Here is a 15,287-nt window from a genome sequence, read left to right as displayed (position 1 = left end):
CCTCTTGTTTATAGAGAGCCTATTCCTGTAAACCACGGAGAAAAGCAGAATGAATGCTTTCTTCAGGCAGCCTGACTCAAAATATTCTCTTTCCCAAACTTACCAATCAGAAATGATATTCTGCTTTTCCTGGGGTGAAGTGAGTAATAGGGAATAAGAGAATCCCAGCATGTTATGCTAGTGAAGCATCCTCCCCAAAGAAGGAAATAACAGGCATGGGTGAGAAGGTTCCACCCTAAGGAGGGTGACTTGAATAGTATGGGAAGGAGCCTGGAAACTAGCTCAAAAGGAAATTTTAAAGGATCCAAGGAAATTTGGTTAAGGGAATAGAAAAAAAGAGAAGGTGGTTGCCCTCTTTATACCACATGGAGAAGGGAATAGTGAGTGCTGATGAGCAGTGGGAAAAGATTGCCAGTCACCAAAGGTTCTCAAGCAGAGCTAGGCCCAGGCTTTCTCTCAGGGAATCTACAGAAAAAGTGTCTTTATACTTCTGGGAGGTTGATCTTAACTTTAGTAAGTTCAACTGAAAGAGTGATGAGGTGCAGAGTTTTTTTAAAAAAGAAAAATGATACGTGGAGTTGACTTTAGATCGTAGCAGAGTCAAACTCTTTTGGTGACATTTATTAACAAAAAAGTTTTCAGAATTTTACCACAAGAATCAGGGTATTTCCTAAAATGTTTTGGGGAAATCATGCTGGATAGGGTGTTTATCTCAACAAAAACACAAACCTATTTAATGAGAGAATTTTGAGTAAAGCACATGAGAATTTATCATATAGACTTGGAATGTATCTTTTAAAAGATTTTATTTTTGAAAATAAGGAATCATCAAAACTTAAGCAGTGTCTGCTATTCAATTTTAAATGTCTTATCTAAATGACAACATAATCTACTCAGCCTCTTGCCATTACAGACATATCTGGCAAGTTTTTGTCATGTACATGTACCATCTATACATTGTTATTCTGCAAATCAATTGGATTTCTGAATCTCTCTCCATTGACTCATCCCAGACCCTACCGCTTGCTTCCTTTTGCCCTCTTCAGATACACTTTCATCAAATTGTTTCTTACTGTTCCTGCTAGAGTTTGTTCAGCAGTTGACATGTGCCTGGGCGTTCTGTTAGGCTCCTGCTCCACCTCTTGATCCCCCTTGAACATCATGCAATTCAACAAGGCAGACACAGCTTCGTCATCATTCTCCCTTTGAAGTGATTGAGAATGTTCCTATTGCTAGGAACTTACTTTCTTTATTCAGGCTTCACCTAAGAAATAAACATTTTTCATGATTTGGGTTTGTCTTAGTTTCCAAGGGCTGCCGTAACAAAATACCACAAAGTGGGTGGCTTTAAAGAACAGAAATTTATTTTCTCACAATCTGGAGGCTAGAAGGCCAAATTCAGGGCCTAGGCAGGGCTATGGTTTCTGTGGACTCTACGGGAAGTTCCTCCCTTGTCTCTTTCAGCTTGTGGTAGCCTCAGTAATTTCTTGGCTTTTTGATGGATCCACAGATGCTGTCTTCCCCCTGTGTGTGCTCCCATCTCCCTGTCAGTTCTTTGCTTTTCTAAGAAACCATTCAGAAGAGATTAGGACACACTGTACGAACATGTTGTAGGGGCAAAAATCACAAAGTTTAGTAAAGCTAAAGGAAAATTTTATTCTTCATATATTCGAAAAGGCACAAGTGGGAAATGGACAACCATGCTGCCAGAGCCATGTCTGCCCAAGTTCAAGGAAATATCACAGAATAGACAAAAGTGGGAAAATGGACAAGCATGCTGCCACAGCCATGTCTGCCGAAGTCCAAGGAACTTTACAGAGTCATCAGTATATATTAACATTACAAATGGGCAAAACCACTGAAAGCTTCACCTTTTCACAGATTGGCTAGAAACTGTGATCCTACATTTTGAATCATCTTTCTTAACAATCATTGGTACAGATTTCAGTCATCCAACAAATTTTCTGTTCACTAAATGTTGATAGAAAAAGATAAGAGTGGAAAGTCTTTTGTGTTCTGTTTGAATGGTTTATGTGAAAGGTTCCCTAAAAGATATTTTCCAAGATTATCTTAGCTATTGCCTTTATACCTCAGGGCCCAGCTGATGTGTCCTTGTGAGCCCAGCTCCAGCTGGGTCACATTCTCTATGATCAAGGAGAGGGAATAAATGATTCCAATATTATTTTCTAAATCAAACATGACCTCAATAACCTAACTGGTAATATCTGCAAGGAAAAAAAAAAATTCCCCAAACAAGTTCACATTCACAAGTACAGGGACCAGGACTTCAACATATCATTTTGGGGGACATAACTCACTCCACAACAGGGTTCCTAAGAGTTTTTCCCCTTGGTTTTAAAACTTTGAGAAATTTATGACAGAGTGGAGATAGTCTATCTTGTTTGGTGTGTGACATCAGTCTAGATAAAAGCTTGGACACTGGAAGTTTTGCATAGTTTCACTTGAGAAGAAAGCACTGGGTATATATTTTTTAAAATGTACTGTTTTCCTACTCAACTTTGGCCGGCATTCAGTTATCCAAAGTCTTTAAGGGATTGAAAACTCAAATGAATTCAGGGCCCACCCAGGAGGGCAATTTAGCATTTAAAACAACCTATGTGAAACAATAAGAGTATTTAGACCTATGGGAAAATGGAAACTTTCTTAGAGGCATTCAAATTCAGTTTTATTTTAAAACTACTGTGCTGGCCAAACAAAAGACAATACTATATGCAGGCCAGTTTCTGTGGCTATCAAATTTAATAGCAGTGACTAGGTTTGGTTATACTGGGCACCCTGCAACAAATCTGTATTCCTTAAAACTACCTGCAAATGAAAAGCAGCCAACGTCTTATATAAAAACAAAACGCAACAAAACAATATAAAAATGTTTAATCCTGGCTGACTTTATGTAGTGGGCAGGTAAGTGATTATTTTTTCTTCTTTGTTTTTATGCACTTTGTTTATTTTCTGTAATGAGCATGTTGTTGAAATTTTTCACAAAGTTAATTTGCAGAACTCAAAAGCTTTATTTAGAGATTGGCGAATTGAGAAACCTCCAGTCTGAATGTCCAACTGGACCTTCCATAGAATAAAGAAAAGGGTCAACGTTTTATAGTAGAAAGCATATAGGAAACTTTAGCTACTTGGATAGTTGGCTTGGGTTTAAACAATTTCTCTTACACTCTAACTGCTTTTTGTTGAAAACAGGACATCAGTGGGGTCCTGACAAGTAGAAATTGACAGATTTTATTTGATTTAGACTGCTTTTATGACATGGGCCCAGCATGAGTGACTCCATCTTGGGTTAATTATTTAGATTATCAGTGTGTAAAGCTTCTCAGTACACCAAACCTATTACCATTGAATTGATTCCAACTCACGGCGACCCCATGTGTGTGAGAGTAGAACTGTGCTCCATAGAGTTTTCAAGGCTGTGACCTTTCAGCAGATTGCTAGGCCTTTCTTCTGAGGTGTCTCTGGGTGGGTCAGAACCCCAAATTTTCAGTTAGTAATCGAGCATTTAATACTCTCTCTGAAATTGCCTAAAGAAAGGAAATCATGTAAAACAAAGCTCCAAAGAACGCCTTCAAATTGAATAGGCTTTCTAACCTTTTGCTGTTTCTCATTTTACTCTCTTTGAGGGAGTTAAAGAAACTGACTAGAAAGGGGAGCCTAAGAGAAATAACTCTAATTTTGAAAATTAAGCCTGCGCAAGGGCTGAAAAAGATGTATAGAAGGGAAACTGGACTCAGTTTGCTGGGAAATTTTATTTGGTGACACTCAGGCAAATGTCCTTGACTACTGAGCTTTTGTTTGGGGCCTGTCAGTATCAGTGTGACTGAAAAACACTGCTGTGGGCATTTTTAAAGCAGATTGCTTCTCAAAACAAGAACAGTGTGTTGGAAAATCCATACCAAGGTATTTATTTACCCATTCTATGTGTTAGTAACTTGTGAATTTCAGGCTTGTCAGAACAGCCAGAAATGCCAGTCATATGTTCCCATGACAAAGGATTTGAGAATCTTGTGTCATTTTTTTACTGTATCTTCTGGGTTCATTCTTAAGGTATAATAATTTGGCTTTTAGAAGACTTGTTGCTAGGATAGGTTTGCTGAATATATATTTTATATGTATATATAAAAAGATTCAATACATCAAAATCAGGATTTTTTCTTTTTTAATATTTTAGGCTTTTAAGAGTGCTTCAGTTGAAGGGAAATGTCAGAAGTTTAGCCCTTAATGCATGGCTATTGTATGTTTTTTGCACAGTGATGCTTAATCTCAACATAAGGACTCAGTTTACCATTGTGAACTTTTCTTAGGATGTCACTGATTTTATCAGTCAGTTGTTCGTGCAACTGGGAACTGTGGGGATATATGATTTGCCACCTCTGAGGAACAAACTGGGTGAGCTCCATTGAAATGTTTTTAACCTTCTATAAGCAAGGCCTTTTTTTTCCTGGTGGCTTGTGCAAATTAAATGTTTAGTCATTCAGCAAAAAGAGGGAGACTAAAGAGATTATAGCTTTCTTGTAAGTTTCTTGCTTGAGCTTGCTTATCTGCTACTTCTTACTTGCCTGTACTGTTTTATGTGAATGATTTTTCACTTTAGTATGCTCTGTTTGCACACAACAAATTAACTTTTCAGGTGTGACATTTGTACCGTAAATAGATCTGAACCCAAAGAGGTAAAGACCCAGTTAAGCGAAGACTGGCTCAAATTCAGTTCACACCCTTGAAGTAACTGTGCTGCCTCGGGTTGCTTATTCTTTTTCTAAGAAGACCCCCTTGAGAGAGAGTCATGTGAGGCCCTGACATATTAGATCTGTCTTCCAGTAGAGAAGATGACAGTTGTAGAGAAATGGACATGCCTGTCATTCATCCCTGTGTGTTTTTAAAATTGGCTCCTATTCAGAACAGAGAATTTTCACTGGAAAGAAGAGAATGTTTTTCACTCTTAACATTGTTCTCAGACTTTTAGAATAGAAATTTAAATCATTGAATCCATTAAAAAAAAAATCTCTGAATCCATAAAATTAGATACCTAAATTATGATGGAAAAATGCATGATTAGTTGGTAGATACTTATCCTTCCTTGCGTTTTTTACATAGCCCTCTTCCTCCTTTCCCTTTGTCCTTCACTTATCTCTTAAATATTAAGAGTGAAATATGAAAAAGGGAACTGGGGACAAGTATTGAAAGCACCATAGCCTCATTCTGTATCAGCATTTTCCAAATTGTTTAATGGACCAGTAGTGGTCCACACAACTTCCAGGTAGGAATTGCTTATTAGTTGTGTGACTTTGTGTTGTTAAGTTTTAGAGATTGTTCCAAGTATCAAAAATAAACAACTCAGAACATCATTAACAGATTGCTATGTGGCATAGTGGTTAAGAGCTCAGCTGCTAACCAAAAGGTCAGCAGTTTGAATTCACCAGCCGCTCCTTGGAAACCCTACAGGGCAGTTCTGCTCTGTCCTATACGGTCATTATGAGTCGGAATCGACTCTACAGCAATGAATGCAGGTATAATAGACAATTTGTGATTGGGCAATATATCATTTACCTAGTGAATGAGTGCTCCAATTTAATTAAGATTCTTAAAGTGCTTATATACAAAGTTGGAGGAGCCTTGGGGGCTCAATGGTTACAGCTCTCGGCTGCTAACCAAAAGTTCAGTCAGCGGTTCGGACCCACCACCCGCTCCGTGGGAGAAAGATGTGGCAGTCTGCTTCCATAAAGATTTACAGTCTTGGAAACCTGATGGGGGCAGTAATACCCCGTCGTATAGGGCCACTGTGAGTCAGAATTGCTCGACAGCAGTGGGTTTAGATTTGGTTATACAAAGTTATCAGGAACTTTGAACAGAATTTCTGATTGGTTGACATTTGCGTTAAAAAAAAAAGTATGTGTTCAAATATTATTAAAATTTTTTATATAAAAACTTTGCTAAACATTAACAAGATAACCACAAGATCAGTGAGTCATGGTTACAAGACCTCTATAAAGTTTTGAAAACAGGATAAATTCATTTAATATTGAAAACAGGGTATGTTCATTGGTCTTGAAAACAGGATATGTTCATTAGTTGTGAAAATAGGATATGTTTATTAATTTTGGTTCTTTTCTGAAAGAATAAGTTTGAAGTGACAATGAATAATGAAACCAGGCTTTCTGATCTCGGTGGGACTGATCACCTAGAAACAATTCTGTAGAATAAAACAAACCACTTCTAAAGGTTTTAGTTTAAACCATAGCTAAAAGATTATTTGTTACAGTGCATAGTTCTCTAACAACATTTAACAAGATGACCTTTAGTGTCATGGGTAAGAGAACTCTTTGTTTTTATAATTCAAAACTTGTCATTTTTTTACACAGGTAACCACTAATAACAGATCAGAGTGAGCATTAGAGCTGAAACTAGTAAGTTGTTTCTGAATTCTTTTCTGTTAGTTAATAACCAAAAAAACTCATTGCTGTTGAGTGGATTCCGGCTCATAGTGACCCTATAGGACGGGGTAAAACTGCCCCATGGGGTTTCCATGGAGCAGCTGGTGGATTTGAACTGCCATCCTTTTGGTTAGCAGCCAAGTTCTTAACCACTGCACCATCAGGGCTTCAGTAGTTTAATAAGTCATGTTAAATAGTTTTCTTTATTTCAGGACTTCTCAGAATCTTTATTGTGTTTTGTGGTGAATGTCTTTGGAGGGAGGTGTAATAGGAGAATTTTCCCAATAAAAGTTAATTTTTCATACAAAAAAGTAAGGGTAATCTCAGACTGCAGTTTATGAAATTTTGTCCTAAACCTCTTCAGTCTTCATCATAATTAGGGAGACACCTCAGCCAGTAGGAAAGATAAACCCTGGTACTTGTTCTATAAATGGGATAAATAGCCTCGTTGCAGGAAATAGGAATCTAAGGAGCACTGAGCCCACATTTAGAATTTGTGAGATATGCATGGTAATGTATTCAGGTTGCTAGAGTTTAGCCTGCTTATTAAATGCATTTCAAAATGAGTTTAGGTTTATACAGTGGAAGTTAATTTCAAGGGTGTCTGCATGTGCTTTGTAAGCATGTTGGCTACATGTGCAGTACATGTTGCTTAAGCGTTTAGCTTGAGAATGGCAGCTTTTTATGAATGTCTTAAATAGCGTTAAAAAAATACCAGCTTCTCATCAGTGCTGGCATTTTTTGCTGACAAGAAGTTAATATAATTGAACGTTGTTGATTAAGAGACAATATGATCCTTATTGGCTTGTAACCCTAGTTTTTATTGTCTTGTAGTTGTTAAATAGAGCATCTGTTGAGGGGCTCTTTTAAAACTACAGCCAAGAACAGACTTTGTGGCTAAGAGGCCCGGCAACATGCAGCAACCAACCAACCTCTAGCAGCTAGCAGAGGCCTGTAGCAGATATAGTCTCTTCTGCAGTCTTTATTTGCTGGTAAATTGCACAGGAGCCCTGTGACCTACCTCCAAGGCAGCTGCCCTCCTGAACATTCCTTGAAAAGCAGTAATCACCATTTTGGAATGTGAACAACCAGAGACTACGCAAGAAAAAGAAAAAATCTATGTCTGGAAGAAACGAAGTCCTAAGTGGCTTCACCATGCAGCCTTTTAATAAAAGGAACGATATGCAACATGTTAAATGTTTTCTCTTTTGAATACTCTTACATTGAAATGATTTTTCAGAATTAGGATTTGAGTTTTTTGTGTTTTGTTTTATTCATAGTGTAAAATAAATTGTCTCTTCCTAAGTGCCTTCTCTTTCTCTTAATACCTCGAGGAACCCTAGAACGTATGGTAAGGAGAAAACACTTTAGTATCGCTTGAGATGCACAAATGTAAGTTATTGGTGGAAGGATAGTCCTATGGAAGACATGTTCAAAGCAGGAAAACGGCTCTCTGACAGAAGCCAAATTGCTGAAGGGTATAATTCTTCCGAAGATAACAGGCTTGCAGTACCCCTGGCCATAAAGATGGGATGGTTAATTTCTTTCTTTTCTTTTCGAGTAGGTGCCAAGCTTTGTGCTAAGAACTTGATGTACTTTGCTTGACTAAAATCCCGTAGGTGTTACTAATTGCATTTTATAGATAGGGCAAGTAAGTCTCAGACAGATTAGGCATTTTGCTAAAATTCACAGGACTTCTAATTAAAAAAACTAGGGTTAGCCATTCAAGCTTAAGGTCTTCCTTGGAACTAAAGAAGAAAAGAAGAGCCATTTCACAAAGAATTAGTGGTATTAAGGGTCACGTTTGAGTAGATTTTTCTGGTGATTTCCAGTCTGTATGTGTCGTGTTAGTTTAATAGACTAGAATATGTACTGCATTGGCTCCTGCTGAAATCTTAAGAGAATTATTGACTTGAAGCTTAGGTTCCCTTACCTGAGCCTTCCAAGTCACTTTATTTTCTAAGCCAAGGTCCTTTCGTTCAAGAAAAAAATTTATCTTTTCCTTTCCTTGATAGTTCCAAAAATTCAAAGAAAAGCTTTGTAAACTTCAAATTAAGCACCCCGACCAAATTGACCTCTTTTAATTACATTGTTATCCACATTAATTGCTATCTTTTAGCTCTTCCCTGCTAAACAGTGGGTTGGTTTCCTCCTTCCTGAGTTTAGAGCTGACTAATACCACTTCTACTCTGCTCACGTGGGGTCTCCATGAGTTGGAATCAACTCTTCGGCAAGTAACAACAATACCAGTTTTGGTAAGCCTAAAATATGGGGCTACACCTAGTCTATACTATCTGGGTGGACTTTTCTCCTGCATCCAGGCCTGAGTGGAGGAATCTTTCTCTAGAGAGCAGTTTACTATTGTTGCTTTATCAGTTCAGGAGATTTATACCATCAGAGAAGTTCTGGTGTGCTATTCTGGACATGTTATAGCTTACAAAGATAATTTAATAGTACAGCCACACCTACCTCTGGACCTGATAAATTCTTCATCACTCAGGACCTACCTTGATCCCACCTCCTATGTGAAACCCTCCCTAGCACTCTCCATTAGAGGGAGAAATGCCATTATCTTGGTTCCCATTAAATTTTACAGGTATCTTTACTTACTCTGTTGTCATGAGATTATTTGATAACACGTCTTCATCTTCCATACTCAAAGTTTGTGTCTTTCCCTGTATACCTTCAGCATCTAGTGCACATAGAACTTTATAGGTCCTTGCAAAAAGAACCACACTTCTCTTGTCTTTTCCCAAGTATGCCAGGTTACAGAAAATTAATTTTATAGCCTTCTGCAAGCACAAATCAGGAATGCTGCTATACTTACATTTTTGGTTCCCTGCGCTAAAAATATTGTCTAGTTACCTGCCTCCAGAGTTCTAAAAGGGTTGTATATTTTCAAGCTGATTTTCAGAAGGTAAAATAGTACCAAAGAAACAAATATGTATGAGAATGTTTTTTAGCATATAATTAAAATTCTCTTTTTTGAAGTTATTTTGTATTTTTTGTTATTTCTGTTTCTCTGAGTAACTTAGCATCTAAGTATTTGTTTTGATTGGAAGAGAAGACTTGGCGGGTACAAAATTGCAGATATATGTGTTAGAATGCCCCACAATATAATAATGCTTAGCGTTCTTTGTCATAACTGCTTGTTTATCTCCCCCTCTGTTCCTGACATGCCATGAGGGGGGCAGAGGTCATTTTTATATTACTGACCATTTAATCCTGTCTGTATAGCACAATACCTGACAAATAATAGACCTGAATAAATATTTGTAAATGAAAGAAAATGGAATAATATATCATTGTGCTGTCATTGTTATTTTACTGATCTGTTTCAATAAGTAAATCGTGGCCTTGATTCTTTGTGTCCTTAGAGCCTGTCATGCGTCCTCAGGTGTATTTGTTGAATGACTTAGTGGAAAACAAATTAAACTTTTAAGTTTTATTCTGTTTATTTATTTATGTTTTAATTTTTGTGTGAGTCTATGAAGGCCCAAGATAGGGCTCAAAGTTCAAAAAAAAAAGTAATAGTCTATCTTTCAAAAGTATTGAAAACCTGAATTAGCTGTCCACCAACGGAAATAGTAAAGTTCACATCAGTGGTTCCCCAAAGCCTGGAGAACCAATGATTTGAACTAGCCTGGAATGAGTAAGGTTATGCCCCATTTCTGTAGGTACAGTTAGGAACTCAAGCTAAAGTTTGCAGTAGATGAACGCTAAGATTTCTTCAAACCCCACAGTTTAAGAGTAGGTAATAAGGGAGTAAATAAGGAATGAGCCAAGGGACTTAGTTTACTTTGCTGATTGATAAATTTCTGTTTTCCTAACTAACTCAAGAGAGTATGTTTTGGTTTAAACTTCTTTTCAGCCCTGAGAATAAGTAAATTTTTGACCCTCCATTTTCATTTGTAAATCTAGCTACAAATTCTTTCAGTAAAATACTGAAAGCTATTTCATTGCAACCACTGTAACAGTTTCCTGGCAGTTTCACAATTCATTAAAATTCAACTTCTCAAATAAAAGCTTCAGTCTAGTTAATAGGTGAAAAACTAGAGCTAATGCTTGGAACTGACATAAGTAAGTTTATTTCTTTCTGAGGAAAGAGGTGGTCCTCTTGGGAGGGTTTGGCAAAATATCAATTTAGTAAAATCTGCATTGTTGCCATATAACCACTTTTCCTTACACTCCAGATCTGACAACAAATGGAAGTGGTTAATGTGCACTTATGTAGATATCTCCAGTAAAAAAAAGGGCAAAGAATTGAGTAAACATTTTTTTTTATGTATTGCTGTAGTGTAATGTCTCCAGATATACAGTTCATCTTTAGTCATTCAACTTCATGCAAGGTACTTTTTCCTGTAATGGTGAATCATCTTGATGAATTAAACTTTAGATTTCTAAATTTTTTTATTATATATTCCACAATATATATGTACAATTTTTAAAATAATATAAATTTATAATAATATGCTTATTATAAAACGTGAAGTAAAATGATTAAATGAATGATACTGCATTTATTAACGTTACAAAAACATGTCCTTCCAAAATTTATTTTGTATCATTTGAAAACAAAACATGCTTCATTGTCACATGATTTTGTTGTCAAAAGCAATGTAAGAGTCTCTGTTACCAATACATAATTTTTGTTATTGTAAATTTTCAACGTTGAAAATAGTATTTTCTAACATGTTTTAAAATCTTTTAATAAAGAATTTCAGTAGGTTTTGGCCCATTTTGTTAAAGACAAAAGTGCTACAGCTTTACAAGAATTTAGAAAAATAACTAGCATCAGGGAAGTGGCAATTTCATAGACAAATTTTAACCAAAACTTATGCTTTTTTGGTGAAAAAGTTTGAAAAATGAGTATCATAGTGATGGAAATATTTCAAAACATGTTTTAAAAAACTTTTTATTTCTTAGCATAGCTGACAGAGCTCAGACTACGAATAGGGAAAATGTAAGCTTTGCCATTTTCTTATGTTTGCATCATTATTATCTGCAAATCCTTGCTTTTTTGCAGGGATTGTTTTAAGCCACATTTTCATTTTGTGAGAGTTAGCTTAATTCAGATTAGGTGCGTTAGTCAGTTTAAGCAGGCACATGGAAACGGGAATAAGCTATAATGGGGTCTCACCGTCTCATAGCTTAGCACACTGCACATAACAAGTGACCATATGCTATTTGAACTGAGTGGGGACATGAGCATTGGTTTCTACATTAAATAATAATGGAAGTTGATTTTCGATTTTATTTTTATATTACAAATAGAAATAGAAGTTACAGTATTTTCTTTCCAATGTTCCAATGAATCATCTTTCATACCATTTTGGGGAGCACTAGTTGGCAGGAGAGGGCTCAGTGTCGCCTGCACGGTTGAGTTTGTGTTACAGTATAAGTTCTTTGAAGACGTGGATGATGTCTCAAATAGCTTTGTATCCCCCGTGGTAACTGATGGTAATGTTTATATCATTTACTTGTTTAGGGTTTTCTAACTTAAAAACTCTACAAACGTCAGGATCATCTTTATCCTTCATAGCAATCCAGTGAAGCAGGTATCATTCCTATTTTCAGGTGAAGAAATTGAGACTCACTAGTTAATGCCTTGCTCATGAGTACGTAAATAAGTGGCAGAACTGGGATTTAAAGGCCAAAGTCCTTTTTATTAAACTGTACCTATCCTAGCCAGTGTGTTGCATGAAATTGATATTCAAATATTTGCTAAATATTCTATTAATCAGAGAAACCATGGAACAAGGTTTAATTGATTTTCCCCCCTCAGAGTGAAAAGTAGTTGAGTAAGAGATCCAGGAAAAATACCTTAAGAGACTATCCCAACCAATTCTCTTTTGTAATTGGTCGATATTACTAGGTAGGCATAATTAAATAGTTGATAAAACAAGTCAGAAATTGAAGAATGGGAATTTTGAGAATGGCAATTTATGGTTATTTTGAAATAGCATACCAATAGTTATTAAATCCTAGTAGTTTTCTAAACTTAAGTACTAGGCTTTGTCAGTTCCTCAAATTTTATGAAATTATCTGTTTGTTGCAATAAAAATTGGCATCAATGAATGGAAACTTAAATTATACCATCTGTGCAAGACAGTCTTCAGAGACTGGTGTTTACATAAATGAAAACTCTTAGAATAATTTTTTTGGCTACATTTTAAATAGTATAGCCAAAACTTATTTGGTGATAATGTTCAAATCACATAAGAAATATTTCTCACAGTAGCAGGAATAATGACAGATACTCTGAGAGTATTTAAACCGAAAAGTATCTGAGACACAGTGTGTGATCCTCTCGTCAGTGTGCCAAGTACTTGGTTTCTGGACTGGTAAATGCCTGTTTTTTGGAAGTTATAGCTGTCTTGCACAATGGCATTACGGCCCTGTCCTACCTTTTATGAGATAATTTCAGGTGCTGCATAAAAGGAAATTATTTAATATGGTGAAAACTACAGAATAATTTAAAATAAATCTTTAAAAGGGAAAATAATTTCACGAATTTTATGTGTCAGAAATGATAAATTGATAGTTTCCTTAGTACATTTACAGGATTTGAGTTGTAACAAAGTTGTAGTTTTTTAGGATTATCCTAAGTGTATAAATAAGGAGTGTGTCTAAGACTTTTTCACCTGGCTTTATAGAAGTTAAATAAGAAAACCAGAGATGTAACGAAATGGAGAATTAGGAGACGTGAAGGGAACTTTTGGAAGTTCTAGGTCACCCTAAATTTACAGATAGGGAAAATGAGGTTTGTATAGGAAAATGGATATTCCTGAAGTAATGTCAGATTCAGGCGAGAATTTGGGTTTCTGTAATGTCTTGGCTCCGTGGGAGAAAGACCTGGGCTGGCATTCTGCTCCTGTATAGATTACAGCATTTCTACTCTGAGGAGTATGTGAGTCGGAATCCACTGGACGATACCCAACAAGAATAACAGTGTCTTGTCAGCACCACACTTGTACTAAGTATAAAGTTTTTGTGTTTTCTCAATTTCTTTTGTTATCATTGGAACAGAACTTGGCATTTGTAGTTCTTTCTCTCTTATAGGAGATTATGGCCCCTTGTGTTATCTATCATTCATTCATTTTATTCACTCATTCAATAATGAATTCCTTCCTAGTGCCAAACACTTTCCTAGGTACTGAGTAGACAAAAATTCCTCTTCTCATGATGCTTGTTTTGTGGAAAGAACAGCCTCATAAGGTGGTTGTAAAAATTAAAGGGGTGGTATACATAAAACACAACCTATGACGGGGGGTCTGTTATTATCATCCCTATTTTGTAAATTCCATGAACTGCCAAAAGAACGAACAAATCTGTCTTAGAAGAAGTACAACCAGAATGCTCCTTAGAAGCAAGGATGGCTAGACTACATCTTACATACTTTGGACATGTTATCAGGAGGGATCAGTCTCTGGAGAAGGACATCATGCTTGGTAAAGTAGAGGAAGACCCTCAGCGAGATAGATTGACCCAGTGGCTGTAACAATGGGCTCAAGCATAACAATGATTGTGAGGATGGCGCAGGACTGGGCAGTGTTTCGTTCTGTAGTACATAGGGTTCTTTACTTTTTACTTTACATCAAAAACCCTTAGCAAGAGTGGTAGAAAGACAGAAATAGCCAAGGTAAGGTAGGTGTCTGACCAGTGGGATGAGGGCCATTAGTGCTACCAGAAAGTTTAGAGTCCTTAAAGGGCTTGGGTGACGATTTGGAACCAGCTCATGAGAGTCGGTTGATCTTCTTGAATTTATCTTTTTAAAGGATTTGTTGTTGTTGTGTGGTGCCGTCGAGTCAATTTCGACTATATTGATCCCATGTGACAGAAGAACTGCCCCATAGGGTTTTCTAGGCTGTAAACTTTATGGGAGCGGATTGCCAGGTCTTCCTCACGTGGAGTGATTGGATGGGTGAAACCACCAACCTTTTAGTTAGCAGCCAAGCAGTTAACCGTTGGGACCACCCAGGCTTCTTGTAAAGAATACAGTGGATAAGCAATGAACTTTGTAAAATGTGAACCCATATTTGAATCCTCTCTCTTCCATTTAAGTTTGCAGTGCCTTCGTTTCTTCATGAGAAGAATAATGCCTGTTATCCCAAGGGTTATGTTGAGACTCATAATATATGTGGAAGCCCTTTGCAAATTGGGGTTTAAGCCTTTGCTGCATAGTTTTTGGGTATCACTCCTCAGTATTTTTGACAGTAGAGCTGTTGACCTATATGTTTACCTTTCTATCTCTTTGTGAGGAAGGCAGAGTATATTAGTGGTGTGCAGTATTGGGAAGAATGCTTGGTTCTAGGAGTCTGTGGTTATAAATTAAAGTATTACCACCTCCTTTAGGGAACCCTGGTGGTGCAGTGGTTAAGCACTTGGCTGTTAACCAGAAGATCAGTGGTTTGAACCCACCAGCTGCTCCTCAAGAGAAAAGACCTGGCTATCTGCTCCCGTAAACGTTTTAGCCTGCGAAACCCTATGGGGCAGTTCTACTCTGTCACGCAGGGTCACTATGAGTTGGAATTGCCTCTGTGCCACACAACCACCACCGTTACCTCCTTTTGGCTTCTTTTTCTTTCCCTCCCCTTAGGTCTATATTATCTCTATGCTCTCTTGAACTTTTTAAGATTTATGATTAACTTGCAAAATGTTTTTAAGTTTAGAGTGATAGGTAAGTGGAAGGTCCTAATTGTATCATATAGACGATGAGTATAGAATCCCTGAACAAATATGCATGGTAAAGAACTGTGGGAAAATCAGTTATGTTCCAGTAATATTTTTTCCTGTCCACTGGAAATAACAGGTCATCGTTCCCCTCAGGGGAAG

The 15,287-nt window shown here is 36.9% G+C and overlaps 1 protein-coding gene across 4 annotated transcripts in view; it reads left to right on the top strand.

The window, feature by feature from the left end:
- The window catches only part of CTSC (cathepsin C), a 42,707-nt gene that overhangs the window by 5,098 nt on the left and 22,322 nt on the right, over positions 1-15,287 (top strand). Inside the window, exons 3-5 of one of the 4 annotated variants that reach the window (XM_023739805.1) lie at positions 4,326-4,410; positions 6,381-6,425; positions 7,287-13,859. The exons of 1 other annotated variant lie outside the window; for it this stretch is intronic. In XM_023739805.1, the coding sequence (XP_023595573.1) occupies positions 4,326-4,410; positions 6,381-6,391 (96 nt within the window). In that variant the 3' untranslated portion in view covers positions 6,392-6,425; positions 7,287-13,859. Of the gene's footprint in view, positions 1-4,325; positions 5,970-6,380; positions 6,426-7,286; positions 13,860-15,287 lie in introns of those variants that run through there. 2 more of the 4 variants (XM_004385534.2, XM_023739807.1) reach the window with 2 other exon arrangements.

The sequence above is a fragment of the Trichechus manatus genome, unplaced genomic scaffold, assembly GCF_000243295.1.
Source record: "Trichechus manatus latirostris isolate Lorelei unplaced genomic scaffold, TriManLat1.0 scaffold00140, whole genome shotgun sequence".
In the NCBI taxonomy this organism is placed as follows: domain Eukaryota; kingdom Metazoa; phylum Chordata; class Mammalia; order Sirenia; family Trichechidae; genus Trichechus; species Trichechus manatus.
The sequence above is the reverse complement of the archived record's forward strand: the minus strand, read 5'-3'. Positions and strand labels throughout refer to the sequence as shown.